The following is an 18,077-nucleotide window of genomic DNA, read 5'->3' as shown; positions in this document are numbered from 1 at the left end:
CTATCACCTAAGTAAATGTCTGATCTAAATATCAAAGCTAAAACCAGCCTTGTTGAAAGTCCAGCTCCTGGTTGTCTGGGCAATGGTTCCAGCAATCATCTGAATCTTCCTGTTCCTGCTGGAAGCTCTGGGAGAAATACTTGGGTTCCAGGGAGGTGGAGAGGGGATTGTGGTCATCCTCACTGGTACTGCCTGAAGCCTCTGCGTCAGTCACATTACCACATGGCCCGCCCCTTAAGCCCAAAGAAGGCCTAGCACCATCCGCCTCATCTACTCCATCATCATCATCACTGCATTCTGGGAGCAGAACCTGAAAGTGGGTTGGTTGACAAAGATGTAAATGCTGCATAACAATGACCATTTGTTCAGATATTTATGTCTTACTTATGAATAGTATTTTATTAAAGATTGTGTCTGATTTCACAGTGGAACCACCACACTCAGAAAGCACTCTTGACAGAGGTCAAGCAGATAATACTTCATGCTGTTGGGAGTATGAGAGTTTCTATATTTTCATTGTTAGCACATAAATACTGCTGACATTTAGGAACACATGGCTAACAGTTATAAAACCCTGATTTTTCCCTGTTGTACCTGGGAGAGGTGGAAGCTGCCCTGGGTGCATTGAAGGTGGGAGACAGTTAGGTTTGCCGTGTCCTGAGGTCTCCTGAGTCCAGCTCCACTCCTTAGGTAGACTGAGTCCAACATTCGGTCAACAGTGAGCCCAGACTCTGTGCTCTCCATGGCATCCTGCCAATCAAATCAGAGCCACACTGACAAACTGACCCTCAAAAGCTTGTCATATTTATTACTTTATTCCTGTGTTCTCATTGTGCAGCACTTCACATCTTCTTGTTTATGCAACAGTCAACTGTTAATCAATGTTTCACCCAACTCATGTAAGTGGCAAAAGCATAGAGGGTTTGTATAAAATCAATTAAAAACATCGGGCCTAATGGTCCACAGTATGAAACAAGCAGCAGGTTTCAACAAACTACATTTTTTGATACGTCATCTCAAGTTCAGAATGTGAATCATTGGTTGGACAGTGGAGGGTCTATCATTTTGCGCTTTTAGAGGACAACTACAGACTGATTATCACTAACTTTTGCAGAAATGGCAACATATTTTATTTAACATAAGCTGCAGGCGACTGCAGGGGCGGGGTATAAAAACAGCGGTGTCAAGTCGGACACATTCTACCTGTGTCAACTTTGTGCAAGATTACGGCAGTAATCTTTACTCATTACCGCTGACGGCAACGTTGCCCTGCACGATTGCGCTAAAAGTTGCTCTGTGTATCATCAGCTTTATGTTAAGTCCAGCATGCATCACGTTTAGTCAGAGCTGCGCAACACCGCATGAAGTCAAACACACCTATTAAAAATGTCTTGTATCTGTGCTCACCAGTGTCCCCTGTCGGTCCAGGACCATGCTCCAGTTGACAGGAGAAAGCCTCTGAGTTCCCCCTGATGGCCCCAAAGAGGAGCTGGTCTCTCCTGTTCCTACAGGTCCCACACGGTCACCCATCTGCAAAACATCATTTAAATAAAGATCTAAAAAATTTTATAAAAACCAAACAAAAAACTATAGAATATAACAGTGTCAAAATCCACATTATGAGGGCAAACAATAAGTATGTAAGGCATTAGATATTAGGATTATGGTGACCAAGTGATAGGTTATCAGCATTATCTTGGCGTTGTTAAAATGTGCTGAAAATGTTCAAAAAGTACTGAAAACCAGAAATCAAATTAGCAGCACTGCACTTTTTTTGCAATCAGACCAACATAAATATAGAGGAGTCTTGTACAGTCTACACAACCAATTTAACTATTGCCGGATGAATTATTATTATTTTTTAATTATTAGACAGTAACAAATAAATGCATATACAAATGTCTTCCACAGTGCATTCTTCAGAACCATCAAGGATAAGTTAAAAAGCATACACACACACACACACACACACACACACACACACTCTCGTAGTCTGATAAAGAGGTCGAGACAAGCTATGGATGACTTAAGGTACCCTGTACTAAACTACATGTGTTATGTGTGCAGACACTTGACGCATACAGCAGCAGAGCAACATGCAGGGTTTTTATGAGTAGGTAACAGCTTCAGTTTAAAAGAGTGTTAGACAGGCAAACCGTGACATGTTCCCCCATTCTCAAGTCCCCACATCAAGCACTGAGCGAAAAGTTAACGAATCCTGCATTTCCTAAAAACCGTTTTTTTTTTTTTTTCTATCAAGTTTCGCTCAGCACGTATAAAAACCAAAATACAAACAGACTTCAGACAGGCTGAAAAACCTCTGGAGCACTGTTGCTGCCTTCCTCAATGTTTTCACTGACCCAAAACGAACCTGCATGCTGCGCCTCCGTCTCCTCCGAGACTGCTGCTAACTTTGGTTTACAGTCAGTTTATCAAAACGTGGATATCAAACGCGGTTTTAATCAGAACTGAAATTTGATGTGTGAATACCAACGGTCGGGAATTTGACTGTGGTTTACCTCTATGAGGCATACAAAATGGAAGTCTTCAATATGCACAAAATTGCATTGTGAAAGGAATCTCAAAAACAGCAAGAATAAACCTCACTGTAAAACAAGCACGGCTTAACGATACCTCTCTGTTCCTAAGTGCTCCAATGAGACAACTTGCTGCTATATGGAACGGAAGGTGCCCGAAGGGAGCCTCATTTCTTACCTCAGTATGTCTGGAAAGACTGCGCCTTCCGTGTCCTGGCAGATTATTCAGATCGCCCTCCTCATCGTCACCAACAGCACTGCTTCCTACAATCCCCAGCCCACGCAGGACATCATAGGTGGTCTGGATGTTAGTCGGTGGGAGAGGGATGGTTGAAACTCCACCATCATTTCCGCCTTCTTCACTTCCACTGCTCCCGTCCCCACCACCTCCATCACCTGGAGTTGCAGAAAGTGTTCTAAGATGAGATCAGTTTACAGTTTAAGAGGTTCTTGAAGTTAGAGAGGGACGCCCCTACTCTGGTATGGCATCTGGTAGCTCATTCCACCATCGTGGTGTCACAGATGAGAACAACCGGGACCGAGATTGCTTTGTGCGTCGGGATGGCAGAGACAGGCGGTGTTTGTTGGAGGAGCACAGTTCCCTCAAAACTAACTAGGAACAGCTCCTTGTTGAATGTATATCGAGCCTTGAAGAAGACTTCAGCATTTTTTTCAACCTGGACCCTATTTTCCCGTGTTTGTGTCTGCAACAACAATTGCTGAAATTGGTCCAGTACTGAGCACCAGCCCTGCAGTTGGCAACAGAAAATATTCCGGCTCTAGACGCTAGCTTCCCACTGTCCCTCTGATGCCCAAACTCCCTCTCGCTCCTCTCCCAATATCTAACAGTGAATTAAGGGTTTATTTAGACCAAACCATAGTTGGAACAGTGGAAAGACTAACCAAGGTTTTGGTTTCAGTTTTATTTTGTTTGTGTCAAGTTTGAATGACGTACGATGATCTGAGATTTTAAATTACTGTATTTGTTAACGGAGTCTGGTAGTTTTGACAGGAGTGATCGAACGGCTGTTTCTGGTTAAAAAAAAAAAAAAGTCAACAATGGTAGTCTTTAACAAAAAGATCTCTTTGTTAGACAACATGATGGAAAGGACCGTACACATTACAATCTGAGCCCGTCAGGGGCAAAAACAAACACTGTGGTAGACGTACATTATGTTGCAGCCCTGTTTCATGGCTGCCAGGTGCAGCACTATCGTAAACTCTCGCAGTCACTCAGACATAAAAACATAAAATAGGGTACAGATTAAAATATTAAAGTTTCCCTTTAACTATGGTTGGGTATTTTCTTTTTTTACAATTCCGGTACCAAATTGATACTTGATAACACAACATCATAAAAAAAAACCCCGATGTAAATAGAGGATTTTTAAATATTTTTTTTTATTATTATTTAAATTGAAAAATATATTCCTGTTAAAGTGTACTTAAATATAAAACACAAACAAATTCACAATATATAAATCCTAAACCACCTCTTTAACACTAAATAACAGTGACAGCACTAGCATGCAAAATCAATTTTGAGTTGGTACAACTATGACTGTTGTATTCGGCTAAGGCAGAGAGGGCTCTTTACTGTAGTTACTGTGTTCTCCAGTTTTTCAAGGAGGTCATTGAACGTGTCAGCAAATGTGTGATATGTTAAAGAGACGTAATCATTTATTTTCCTGTAACTGGCAGATAGTTAGGGGGCAGTGGTTGTTGTTCCCGCTACCCTGGGGGAGCGTGTGTGTTAGCCTCGGGACAGAGAGAGGTTGAAGAGCGAGAGATGAGAAGTTAACATGTAGCTCGTTCGTTTGGAGTATGCTGCTGCTCATAGTAGGCTGTATTGTTGCAGCATTAATAAAGACCGAGCCAAACCGCCCGTCGTCTCGTAGCCTTTCATTTAGGGATGCTACAATTTTACTGCAGTGAATGTTGACGCTTCTTACGTCATTATCGGATCACCACAGGGAAACAGTTCAATCGTCACATTTAAGTGGCACCAAAATGAGGTACCGAAATTTGCGTTCTAATTCGGCTCATTAGCTACCGGTTCCATATTGGTACCCAACCTTACCATTAACATGTATTTACTTTGAAATATCAAGAAAACAAATTCGAGCCAGAGAAGGAAAAAATAAATAATTAAAAAAAGAGTGAAGCACAATCATTTAAACTATATATTGCACCTGTGACTGGAGGGTTGATGACTTGTCCCTCAGCAGATCGTCTGTGTTCAATCCCAGACAGAGATGGACCACCACGGCCACTGGAAGCCTCATCATCAGAACTGCCTCCCTCCAAGCCCGGCCTGAAACTGGGACGATTACTCTCTCCGACCTGTATATGTTGCATAAAGCAGAACTCTGTTGTACAGTACATTTTGAAGGAGTTATTGGATACTGTATTTATGAGGCCGACATTGACAGTTATTTGAGTTTATTATAAATCTGAAAAAAATATATTGTTTTCCCCATTTCTGACCAGCTGTCTGGAGGTGCTGGGCAACAGTCGTGTCCTGGTAGCATTGCTGTTCCTTCTGGCAGACTGCAGCTCATCCTCCGTGTCTTCATCACTGGCAGGACAGGAGTCCATACCTGTAGCAGCCAGACGCACATGAGGCATCTGGAAGTCCTCCTGAATAAGAATGGTACACGAAATACAGTAAAACAAATTAGAACAGAAATTCTACAGGGCAAGACATTTAATGGTTGTTTTAAGACATAAAAGTAATGACAGACTTGACAGGAAAGTAACTTCATAAAATTAAGACATATGGAGCAATCGGGGCCTCTTGCCAAACCACAAATTTCCAGGTAATATTTATGAAACTGAACCATATTTTCATGCAGGAACCTTCAATTTATACCATGACCTGGAAACAGCACAAGGGCACAAAACAGTAAGGATGTACATGTGCTCACCTGATCATAGTCATCAAGGAACTGGTGTCTATACTGTTCTGGTTCTGTAGAACTTGGGTTTGATAGATCATCATCATCATCACCTTGCAGTCCCTATGAACAATAAAATGGATTAATGGGGACACTGAGACAAATAGAGTGAATAAGAGTTGAACGAAACATTCATTTAAATTAAACTTATTTCAAATTGGCTTCGTAAGTCTGTTGTGTAAGGCAACAAGTTGGAAAAGTAGAAAGTGTTTCAAAGCGGAGAGTGTCTCACTTTTGCAGGAATCTCCTGACCCTCCACTCTGCCTCTCTGCATGGCAGGAGGCACCAGCTTATTGAAATACAGCTCCAGTTCATCATCAGGCAGGTTGTTCGAATCAATATCATCATCTGAGAATCAAACACATGTTCACAACATGTCGGCAATTTATGCTCATTTTCTGCACTTAAAATATCAAAGATGTCTTTGGTGTAAACAATTTAACAAACAGGTAACACTTTAAAAGAATTGTTTTAAAAGATGAATGCATGTCATACCTGTGATATCGCTGTTCATGCTGTCCACAGACATGAGCTTCTCATTTGCCAGGAAGCTTGAATTACTGCCACTGAAATGGTCACTGTCCACTCCCTCACTCTGCACGTTGTCCTCCTCAGATGTAGCTTGTAAGTGTTGAGCCTGTATGGATCGGCCAGGAAAAGGAGCACAATGGAAAGTAGCTGATCAGTTTTGTTGGAGAATAAAAAAAATACTTTTTTGTATGAATATGATGGTTTAAAAAGTGGTAAATAGATTTCAATTGTTTTTCCACATAAGTAATCTGGAAAAACTGGGGGGAAATAATTATATAGATGCCAGGTTTGGGCTTTTTGAGTCTTTAACTTACTTCCAAGTAAAAAGTACAACAGCCAAAATCAGTACCTTTGCATCTGAACTCTCTTTATGTCCAATCTGAGCAAACGTCAGAAACCCTGTTGACAGATCTGTCAGGAGGCAGAAAAACAGATTTTGTTAGTATCATAAAAATGTAAATGTGACTCTCAGGCTGGGCAACATTTGCAGTGTTATACCTATAAAGCTAGAGCTAATCAAGAACTTTTACCTGTTCCAAGTTCCGTTAGCCGGCCGTGGACCGAGCCCATCTGTGTGGGAGGAAGACCCAACATTGAGCCTTGGTTCTGAGAAGCAGTCTCATCCAGGTTAATTTTCACCAGCATGTCTGAAAGACGATGGGCTGCAATGAAGTCATCCGCATTGTCCCTGTAATACAGGTGGGGATGTAAAGAATTAGGACGGCATGGAAAAGGTGGGAGAATTAATTATAGTAAGCCAATATAATATATATATCCACAAAAATAAATAGAAATGGCTTCATAGAAATACATATGTAGTAATGAAAACAATATACATTTATATATTAATAGAAGTTTTATTTACATTTATGTACATTTGACAGAGAGGAACTAAGTCTACTAGAGTCAAAGTACTGAGTGAAATAATTCAACCTCATACATATACATTGTATTTTATAGCATGGCTGCTTATACATTTAAGTGAAAATCTTGTGCATTCCTTCAAATAATGCAGAAAGCAGTCAACCAGTACCGCAAGTACGCCAGGGAGAAAAAAATAAAATAAAATAAAAAAAATAAAAAGGGCAATTACAAATAAGTTCTAGGAACTAGAACATTGTATAAAGCTTTTTCTACAGACAACATAATAAAACACAAATCAGCAGTTTGAACTACTTGTACACTTATACTTACAAGTCATCTTTGAAGCTGAGGGCAAACTTGGGCTTTTCTCCAACAGATGACTGTGGGTTAGCCTGCTGCAACTCTCTCCCCTCCAGATAGGACGCCTCAACAGGATCTCCTCTGTAAAGCAAAAGCACATAGCACTCCTTTCACAAAACAACTGATTGTTAAGACAACCAGCTCTGCATCATGATTAGCACCACACAGTGACATTTAGCAACTGAAGACTGACTCAGCACAAACATCCTCAGGGAAGTTCGTGTTACTTTTGAGGGAAATCAGAAAGGGCTGCAGCAACTTCTTATCAACAAACCTGAGTCCATGCATCCATATGTTCTGTTACAATGTATTACTATCCATTTATTGAATACCAATAATTCCCATTTCTAGTAGCATTTAAATGCTACATATAATACAAACCTGCCAAAACAGGAACTTTAATTTCAGAATCCACTCTTGAAACTAGTCAAATGGTCTGTGTGATGATTCAGAGAAAAATGCACGACAGTGTTTCTACAACGAGTCACATCTGTCCAAAGCAGCAGCATGCTCCCACCTGTTGTCAGACCCCGGTCTAATTTTAGCCACTGTAGAGGCAGCCACTGGAAGTCCTGGGCCTGAACCCAATGTCACATTCCCCAGTGTGGCACGGCCACTGGTGCTGTCCAGAGACTTGCAGAGGAAACTGGGGAAGGCTTCATCTTCCAACTTGTAAAAACTGTCTGCCATGTTTTTGAATGGAGCAGGGTGACAGCCAAATGCGGCTTTGCCTTCAGTTCATCATCTGTGAGACCGTCAGGTAGTTGATGTCACCTTACAACTGTGAAACGCAAGTAAAAGGAAGAAAAGGAGTAGTTTGCAAAATACCAATAAATACTTTTATGAATATTTTCATGTAAGTTATGTTGTTTTGCGACTGTACATGTTGGCCTTATTACAAAACAAACTGAGAGCAAGTGACTAGCTACGCTAGGTTAGCTAACTTTTAACGCTAGCTAACGTTAGATGCTAAAAACAACAAGGGGTTTGTCAAACTCGTCTTCTCGCTCTCGAGTTAACTAACGTTTCTACTCCAAAAACCTGCGTTCATGGAGTTAGAGGGAAGTGTTGCAAGAAGACAAGTTAAAGACAGCACAGATAACTCAGGTAAGTTTAACCTGCTCGCTACCCAGTTCTTTTAAGACTAATCAATTTCAGCAAGAGAAATCGTCTTCACGTAACGTTAAACGTTTGTTCAAACTCACGTTGAAGACTTCGGGAGGGGGACCAACACACCACGGCTCTTCTCCAACTCGACTCTCGTCTTTAGAAACTGGCGCAGACACGTTGCTTGGGCTTAGTTAACTTCCTAAAGCAACTTCCCTGACACTTGAGTTTTTCATTGTCGCTTCAAATGAAGCACATCAAACAAACCGTGTAACAGTTTGGAGGACCAAGGAGCGCCCAGAAACCACAGGAAGCCCGCGTGAGCGTCATGTCATGTGGGCGGCACTTAACCAATTTAAACCATTTTGATTGGACAACACAACTGAGAGGGAGGAAATTGTCAATCGTGATTGGATGGGATTCACGCCATTCTGTCGGGCTTGGACACTTGGGGACAGTTCGGGAAAAAACAGCCCATTCATGTATCGATCGGGCGTCTGTCCTTACAAATAAAGAAGCGGGATGCGTGTTTTTACACTCCAGACATAATGTATATTTACTACTAGCAATACTACTAAAAATGATCGAAATGTATAGAAATAAACGCGCAGAATTAACTTAAAATTTTAAATTATCTTCTTAGACAAAATAAAAGTTGTTTCAACCATACACAAGGACATAAAAACCAAGTACGCACAGTATGATGGTTAATGGCCAAGTGGAGTTTACTGTATCATGTGTTCTGCCAAGCAGCTGCAAGAATGGCTTGGTTAGCAGACAGCTGCCTGCTGAGAGAAGTGCCATCCCACGCATACCAGTTTTTGAGAAGCATCTATTTGAGTGAGCCATGACATGAAATTCTATCCTCCGTCAAAATAAATGATGTACTGTTCATTTCCCTAATTTAAGAGCACAAATGTCAAGAGAAACGCCTCATATTCACACATTAATAGTGTCTCTTAACTGATCCCTACAGGGGAAATATCTTGTATCCATGAAGTGGGGTTCAGCAACAACACAAAAGCTATTGAATCGGTAGGGCTCAGCTACTTGCTAGGAGACACTTCAGCAGGGACAATCATTCCTGAAATGACTAAATCTGATCAGATTTTTTTTTGTTGTTGTTGTTGTAAAATAAGGCTCATCCAGTTTAGAGTCAATTTCTAGAGAATCTTGCCAGTTGATGTGTTTTAGAATATAATTGCTAGGATAACTTATTTTCTCACCCAACATTAGACTAAAAAAAGAATGTGGAGCCATCTTGAACAAAAGACATGAGATAATGAATCATGTGCTATTTCCATACAAGAGCTGTCTCACATGGTAACCAGTGCAGTTTCTGCTTATGCATGTGAAGGAAAAACAGTCTGAAATAACATTCTTTTAATATCTGCATTTATTCTAACTTCAATGGGCAATTTTAAACTTCCAAGTGATAATTACAAACATTTCCTCTGAAGGCACTGATGGTTGAAGAAGAACATTTCTTCTACACTAACATTGTTTCATGACCCAAAACAAAACAATACATACATGTGCTTATTATTGCACACGCCATGCACTTAAAGCACCAGATTACAAAGTTAAATATAGGAAATGTTTGGTTGATTATTCACAGACTAACATTAAAATGGTTGTCAAAATGGTTTTCCTGGTCATATAATGCACATTTAACACAATCTTCGTTAAGCATTCCAAAATTTTCTAATTTTTGCACAGGAAAAAGAAATAATAAAAAATACAGACAAAGATTAAGGTCTTTATTAGAAATGAATGGCAGTTGTGGGGCCCCTGCCTTTCCCGCAAGCTGGTCCCTTCTTTTTTTTTTTAAACGACCAAATCACTGCCCTTCAGCCTCTGGTAAGGGCAGCAGTGCCCTAGAGGAGTGTCTGTGGGGGAGAGCCTGTTGCTGAGGCTGAATGGGCTCAGCATCACAGTGCTCTATGAGGGAGGGGGGAGGCAGCAGGTGACCGTACCTGGTCCCCGCTCTGGGAGGATCCAGAGGCGGAAAGAAATACCTGAAGCAACGAAAGACATGGAAGGAGACGAAGACGACAAATACACGGAAAGGGAAAAGACCATGACAATGGAGTACAGAGGGGAAACATATACAAGGAAGTAGAAATGAGAGATTAAGAGGAGAAGAGATGCATGTAGAAACCAAAAAACACAACAGGAAAAGGAGAATGGCAGACAGAGTAGTGACAGAGGTTTATTTTGTAAAGGTGTATGTGCACCATCTTCTGCTGGCAAACATGTTGGAATGAAAATAAAGCTGTGAAGAACAGGAGCATGCAGTTTTCATGCAGTCCTTAACTAGTAATACTCAAGTATTCAGCTAGGACTTGACTCACACATTTCCAATGAATTAACACAAGCGCAAATGGTAGCTGATGCAGAGGAGACATTAGTAATATGCAGGATGCTGGTATATCTTTGGAGAGGTCAGCTGCCGCAGGGGAGGGGCAAAGGGAGCCCTCTTTCCAATCCTGCATGCAACAAGCAGTACAATACCACATTACTTCAACAAACCATTTGTCAACAAGGAGTTGGAATGCAAGGACATTTTTATGTAGAGTAATTTTACAAAATTTCCTATAAACATAGAATGACATACACAGATCTCATGTTACTCTGGTTAGAGGAGACTCAGAACAGTCACTAACAAGAATGGTAAATACAGAGGTCACGTCAAGTTAGAGGTTATTAAGTTGAACATAAACATCCACATATAAAGTCTGATGAAAAAAAATACTGTTAGCCAAAACAGCATTAATAAACCAAATCCAAAGCAAGCGTATGTAACTTTTGCTGAACAGCGACCACTGTGGCCACAACTGACAGTTAAGGGATAATCGTAAAAACATGTCTGTCTCAGTAACGTCCTTTAGCAATTTCTCCCAAACGTTTTGCTAACATTAGCTACTTAAAGCTCCTGTTCTTACCATCCCAAGTTATCTCTTCTTTCAAAAGTTACACAGTCTGGCTTTAAAGCCATAAATGTCAATGCCTGTATATAGACACATATATGTCTATTTTAGGAAGTTATTAGTTTGTTAATGAGGTTCATTCAAGCTGTCCTGCTCAGCAAAGAGTTTGGCAATACTTGCTCAAGGATACATTCAAAGTGAAAAGTGAAATAAGGAGAAAATGACAGAGCGCTGATTTGATTTCTTAACTGAAAATAGTCACAAAGATGTTGGATGTTGAGATGTGATAGACTAAAGTTATTCCTCAGTCTTTACAAATTAATGTTACCTAACACAGTGGTCCTGCTGTAAATCCCAAAATAGCTCTAGCATTTGAAATAATAGTCACATATCAAATTTCTATAAACAGGTTTATTTTACTTTTTATACCAAGAAAATGTTTAGCCCTAACAGTGACAATGCAGAGTGGAAACCACTTGTAATGCACATAAGTACAAAACAAGAGGAAATTGAAAAATAAAAATAAAAAATATACACCCCAACACACCCAATTCCACAGGCTTGATGCTGACAACTTGTATGCTGGAAGCCAAGCTCTTTGCATGAGTTAAACATTTGGTCAGTGTGGGCCCAGGGAGTTTGTCAGTGAGCAGCTGCAGTCCCAGTCAGTGTGAGGCATAAAAAGCTGTCAGTTCTGACGGGGTCGGGTTGGGCTTGCTGAGTGGCGTCAGACGCACCACGCCACCTACCTTCCTGCAGACATGCCGTTCAGGGCGTTCTGGGAGGTCTGAACAGACGAGCCCACCACGGTGCTCATGGCTGTGGGCTGACCAGACGAGCCAGTGAGTGGGCTGCCGTCTCCCTTCAGGATGCCTGTGCACTTCCAGTTGTCCATGTAGTTAGCTGCAGAGAGACGCAGGAGGTAAAATCAGTGCCCGTGTCGCTTGTAACATGATCAAGTGTTCTCATCATGTTCTCTTTAATTCTACAGATCTTTTTAGAATCTCTCAGCTCAGTGTTTGGTCAAAGATGCACTGTTTTGTATCCTTCTCACAGATGGACTTATTAGTGGTTTAGCTTTGGATATAATGCTCACATCACATGTCTGCTATCATAAAATCCTGTGTTTGGTTCGTTTGCTTTCACACCACAAGCGAAACGCACCAGAGTTCGTTTGAAAGCGTTTGGTCCGCTTTTGGTGCACACCCGAGTGCGATTGCTGCGTTCACACCTGCCCAAACGAACCACACCAAGGGGGAAAACGAACTCTTAGTACCATTCAACCAAACTAAACGAGGCAGGCGTGAAAGCACCCTTACACTACCTGCCCAGCACCAAACAGCAGACAAACAAAGTTAGCAACTAACTAGTGAACACCGTGAGAGCAGGAGTAGTCAATAAAAATTCAAAGAGGTCCAGTTATGGAAGATTTTCCGAAGCAAAGGTCCGGGACATCGTAACGACTAATTTGGGTTATTACTCAGTACCAGAAAATATAGTTGTATCAACATATGATTTTAGTCAACAACTGACTGTCAAATCAAATATTTCAGTAATTGTTCTGTGATTTTCCTGGGCCGCTAAAACAGTACAACTAGAAAAGCTGCACGGGTTAAAATAGAAAAGCTCCGTCACGAGGTAATAATTCTTAATACTAAATCTGCTATTGGTCTGAGTCCGGAGGGACAGCGGATAGGTCTGGATGCGGTCTGATCTAGAAGCTAAAGAGACAGATATTTTTCTTAGATGGTGTGATCTGTGCCCGCTGCATGCGTACATATAAACTCTTCGCTGTTGTATCAAACAACAAATGTACAACCATAACATGAGGCAGCCCCATCTGGCAGACATCTGGGGTTACGGCCAACATAGCTTTCCAGTTGTCCGAAACTTGTAGTTTACAAATTAGGGGTCGATCAATACAGGTTTTTCAATGGCTGATGCAGATATTTAGGGAGCAGGGCGGCAAAGGAAACAAAGAAAAGTCATGCATAATTCCATTACTCTATGCAAAGTACAGTCTAACACACATTGGTATATTGGCCAGTAATGTGGTGGTGTTGTTTTTTTATTAATGAAATAGAAAAGTGCATTGGATTAGATTTCAGAACATAACTGGTGTTTGCCCAATCATTCAACTGCAGTTTTCTCTCCAGAATAAATCTAAAAATATTTAACACCAGTAATGGTTTTAGATTAGATTTACAGTCATTTGAGAACATTTAGGGCTCGGAACAAATTTTTTCCACCACTTTCCCAAACCTCACAAGTGGGAGTGCTAACATCGCTCCACAGCAGCCACACTGACAAGGCTGCCTGCAGATGTGTCCGCAGATATTCTTTGTTTATCGGCCTTGTGAGTGAAGGTATCGGTCTATAATCTTAAAATGCCAGCCGATTAATCAGTCTATAACTAACTACAGCAATCAACAGAACAGCTTAGATGTTTTGAGAATCTGTTGTTGAAGATAATTTTTCCTGATACCAACAATGCATCAGCCAGAGTTGCCCAATACCTGGCGAGAGTCATTGTTTATGCAGATTTGAAAAGAAATATTGCACAAATTTCAGTATAGCTGTCAGTAAAATGAAAGCAAGACAGTAACAATAAGCTCCCACCTTTCCAGAGGCGAACACAGCCGTCATCCCCGGAAGAGGCCAGCAGGGTGCTGGTGATGTTCCAGCTCACACGCCACACTTGGGAGTTATGGTTGTCAAACTGAGCCACAATCTGCACCTCAAACTTGGTGGGTCCTGTAGAGGTGGTCTCCTTCCTGTCAGATGGATCCAAGTTAAAGAAAATGTATTTACATAATGGTATGTTCTCAGTTCTGTCATTTTAACAGTTTTGAACAGTAGCAGCTGCAGAAGTATATCTGTAAAGAATCTGCATATATGGGACATATATTAAATTAGTGAAATGTAAAATTCAGGATCTCAGAGACTACACTAATGTCTGTGTACTGTGAGCCCTTCATATGACAACTTTGACAACACATTTAAAATAAAAAAAATTGAGTCACCTCATAGGCACAAGCTTGAAGATCCTGACGTCTTTAGTTGCAATGGCGAGCACGTGGAAAGATCTTCCCAGGTTTGGAGCAAATGCAATGTCATGGACTGCATCAGTGACGGTCATCAGCGTCTCTGCTTTAGCATATTTCCTTTTTAACATCGGTTTAAAAGAATTGCACAAATATTAAATACGTACAAAAGAAAGTATTCGGAATCTTCTACTGTTTATATTGGTATATTTGTATCAGAGTGACACACAGGAACACCTACCTTGTGTTTTCATTATACTCATAGATCTGTACTTTCCCACCGTACGTTACGTTGCTGTCGTCACTCCCCACTGCAAACATTGGCGGGTGGGCTCGAGAGCTAAGTGGCAGGCGAGAAAAACACCCACAAGATTACAATGACAGATCCTCAAACTCCACTGTATTATTAACAGGCAGCTGAGAGGTCACAGTTCATAGTTTTAGGATAAGATGCTTGCCTTTGGTGTGGGAGACCAGGGTTCAATTCCGCACTGTAACACATCCACCAATGTGTCCCTAAGCAAGAACCCTAGTTGCTCCAGAGGCGTGCGACCTCTGATATATAGCAATTGCTAATCGCTTTGGATAAAAGCGTCAGCTAAATAAATAATAAAAGGAATGGACAACTCTTGAAATATGCAGCGAAAAATTGCAAGTCATTAAGGGCAAGTTATTGGCCATATCCAGTATGTACAACAAAGTGTGCTTATTTTAAATGGAATTCCGCCATCATTCCTTTTATTATTGCTACCTGTGCTTTTCCCACTGTGGCATGTTATATTTCAGTGTCAGAAGAAGTGCATGAGGCTTTGTGAAATAATGGCACAGAGATGCACTGGTTTCACAGCAGTGGTACTGTTACGTGCCCGCAGAAAGACGACCAGTGGCATGTGAAATAATGAGAATTTCTGACAAGAGTTATCCTTCTTTCAGCCAACTCAGTCACTGACATCATGGATCTAAATCAGAGTTTAACAGAGCTTCATCTGTAAAATTCACCGGCAGTCTTTCTATACTCAGAATTCCTAGATGACAAAGTGTGTTTTGATAATTTAACTGGTGTTTTCAGTAACAGAGGGTAAAAGAAGATACAATCCTTTTTACTTCCTATTAGGTCTGCATCTACCGATTATTGGTGGTGATGGCGCAATGGATAAGATGCTTGCCCGGGTTCAATCCCCCACACTGACCCATCCACCATTGTGTCCCTGAGCAAGACACTTAACCCCTAGTTGCTCCAGAGGCGTGCGACCTCTGACATGTAGCAATTGTAAGTCGCTTTGGATGAAAGCGTCAGCTAACTCAATAAATGTAAATTTTCGTAATTGATTAATCGCCAGTTAGTTGCTGAAATCGTTTAGTCTACAAAATATCAGAAAACAGTGACAAAAGCCTCTCACAATTTCTCAATTGGCCAACATGACATCATCCAATGTCTTGATTCGTCCAACCAACAGTTCATAACTTATTGTTGAACTTGAAAGCAGCAAATTCTACTTACTTATCATTTTATAATCTTGATTAACTGACTATCAAGATAGTTGCCGGTTAAGTTTCTGTGATCGGTTATGGAAATGAAGAATAGTAAATGTTTTTGATACACAGTAAATCAGTGGTCTAACCTTGAGGGGTTCCAAGAAATGCAGCTGCAGCTGAGCTTGCATGAGATCTCATGCTGCAGGGACCACTGACTTAGGTTCATCACATCAGGAGCCTCGTAGATCCTCACCACTCCGTCCGCTGAGCAGGTGGTCAGCATGAGGCCCATGTGTTTAGGGGCAAATTTCACATCAGTCACTGACGTCCTACTGTCCACTAGTGTGGTTCTCTTTATCTAGAAAGATAACAGCATAAAACACTTGGGTCAGATCAAACAGAAGACTGTGGCAAAGTGACAATTAGCAGCGAACTGTGATGTTTAATTGTACCATCATTATGAACGCTGCAGGAGCTACTGAACTGGCGAGCGGTGTACGATTAAGAAATAAATGTCTGTTTTGCTAGTTTAGAAGGGTGCTAGAGTTGCACTAACCCAGTGGCTCAGTCCTCTCTGCTTGTCATTGGACTCCCCAACAATCTCCTCCCAGACAGCAGCTGTCCTGTCAAAGGAGCAGGAGGCCAGAACCTGCCCAAATTCTGGATGAGCCCAGGTCACTCTCCACACTGAGCCGCTGTGTGTCTGTACAGAAGAGAAAAGGCTTTTGACATATCCATCATCCCCAGCACTTGTCAGATGTTAAGCTGTAGTCCACAAGAGACACAAAGCAGGACATAATTGCAAAGGAAATTATGCAAACGTAAGCTGTTATGCAAGCATGCTGGCTAATAAAATTTATTTTACCAGGAAAGCCTTTACCAGTTAAAACGGATCAAGCAGCAGCAGGTGGTTTACCTTCCAGCTGGCTGTGCAGTGCCACTCTCCATTCTCACTTTTGTCCCAAACCTGAGAGACAGAAGATGTGTGAATATTGTTAAGAAATTAAAGTATCTGTGCACAAACTGGTTAAGCTACGTTAACGTTAACATGCGACCTGAATGTGACAAGCTCTTCATTTTGAGATCCTGAATTGGTTTACAAATAACGTTAGATTATACCATGTAAATCACAGACAAGGGTTTTATCAAATGCATGTTGTTGCTACCAGCCAACTCTGCAGTGTTTGCAGTGTTTCCATGAAAGCTGTGCTGCTCTGCTCTCCTAGCCCGGTATGCTACAGGCACCTTGGCTAGAAAACTAGCTAAATTCAATAAGTAAAAGTTCAACTTCAACAGTCAGAATTAGCAGCAGATTAAGCAAACATTACCGCGTGTCAACAACTGGTGGAAAATAAGAGTCAGCCAATCCAAAAGTGAGCTAAGGTCGTTGATAACGTGGGTAATAATATTAACAAGATGTGTTATGGCAGCTAACGCTAACATTAGCAAACTGATATACTTCACTATAAGCAACGGTTACCTTGACACTTTGATCACTGGAGCAAGTTGCCATTCTGCGGCCGTGAAAATCATACGACACATCGTGAATTAGATCTTTATGATCTGCTGCGATACTACGCGCTACAAACATGATTGCAACTACGATAGGACAGCGAAACTAACAGTTAGCTTACTATTGAGCTAGCAGGCATGTCACGCGTCTACTTGTGTGTGTGTGTGTGTGTGTGTGTGTGTGTGTGTGTGTGTGTGTGTGTTTGGCGGGTCCTCGTGGTGTGTGCACCGGTGCTGACCACAGAGGGGCGCATTCACACCATAGATGATTCACACAAAATAGTAAAGCTTATTCTTCTTTTTTCCGGCAGTCTCGGCTCTGTTTTAGTGCATTGCTGCCTCCCACCGGTATAGTATCGCCATTGAAGCTTTATTATCTAAGAGCGATTTAGACCTGTGGATTTAAGGATTTATTTCCTTATATCTCTCCTTTTAAGTTACCCCTTCACTTAGCAAAGTAAAAGTAAAATACTCTCACCTAAAGGATTATTAGGAACACCTGTTCAATTTCTCATTAATGCAATTATCTAATCAACCAATCACATGGCAGTTGCTTCAATGCATTTAGGGATGTGGTCCTGGTCAAGACAATCTCCTGAACTCCAAACTGAATGTCAGAATGGGAAAGAAAGGTGATTTAAGCAACTTTGAGCGTGGCACGGTTGTTGGTGCCAGACGGGCCGGTCTGAGTATTTCACAATCTGCTCAGTTACTGGGATTTTCACGCACAACCATTTCTGGGGTTTACAAAGAATGATG

General features: G+C 41.2%; 2 protein-coding genes across 3 annotated transcripts in view; both read right to left on the bottom strand.

The window, feature by feature from the left end:
• Positions 1-8,668, bottom strand: part of cep192 (centrosomal protein 192) — a 32,985-nt gene extending 24,317 nt beyond the window's left edge. For both annotated transcript variants that reach the window (XM_046044754.1, XM_046044755.1), the window contains exons 1-14: positions 8,455-8,668; positions 7,767-8,030; positions 7,220-7,330; positions 6,556-6,713; positions 6,375-6,436; positions 5,990-6,131; positions 5,727-5,842; positions 5,465-5,557; positions 5,025-5,177; positions 4,730-4,880; positions 2,716-2,933; positions 1,408-1,530; positions 595-750; positions 49-310 (exon numbers count right to left, since the gene is read on the bottom strand). In XM_046044754.1, the coding sequence (XP_045900710.1) occupies positions 49-310; positions 595-750; positions 1,408-1,530; positions 2,716-2,933; positions 4,730-4,880; positions 5,025-5,177; positions 5,465-5,557; positions 5,727-5,842; positions 5,990-6,131; positions 6,375-6,436; positions 6,556-6,713; positions 7,220-7,330; positions 7,767-7,939 (1,918 nt within the window). In that variant the 5' untranslated portion in view covers positions 7,940-8,030; positions 8,455-8,668. The remainder of the gene's footprint in view (positions 1-48; positions 311-594; positions 751-1,407; positions 1,531-2,715; positions 2,934-4,729; positions 4,881-5,024; positions 5,178-5,464; positions 5,558-5,726; positions 5,843-5,989; positions 6,132-6,374; positions 6,437-6,555; positions 6,714-7,219; positions 7,331-7,766; positions 8,031-8,454) is intronic.
• Positions 8,669-10,102: 1,434 nt separating this feature from the next.
• Positions 10,103-17,720, bottom strand: seh1l (SEH1-like (S. cerevisiae)). Its single transcript, XM_046044717.1, has 9 exons — positions 17,287-17,720; positions 16,723-16,773; positions 16,363-16,509; positions 15,953-16,164; positions 14,572-14,670; positions 14,310-14,450; positions 13,906-14,060; positions 12,036-12,189; positions 10,103-10,845 (listed from the first exon to the last, which is right to left on the bottom strand). The coding sequence occupies exons 1-9, from the start codon at positions 17,395-17,397 to the stop codon at positions 10,764-10,766; spliced, it is 1,152 nt and encodes a 383-aa protein (XP_045900673.1). The 5' UTR covers positions 17,398-17,720; the 3' UTR covers positions 10,103-10,763.
• Between the last annotated feature and the right edge of the window lie 357 nt (positions 17,721-18,077).

The sequence above is a fragment of the Micropterus dolomieu genome, linkage group LG03, assembly GCF_021292245.1.
Source record: "Micropterus dolomieu isolate WLL.071019.BEF.003 ecotype Adirondacks linkage group LG03, ASM2129224v1, whole genome shotgun sequence".
Taxonomy (NCBI): Eukaryota; Metazoa; Chordata; class Actinopteri; order Centrarchiformes; family Centrarchidae; genus Micropterus; species Micropterus dolomieu.
The sequence above is the reverse complement of the archived record's forward strand: the minus strand, read 5'-3'. Positions and strand labels throughout refer to the sequence as shown.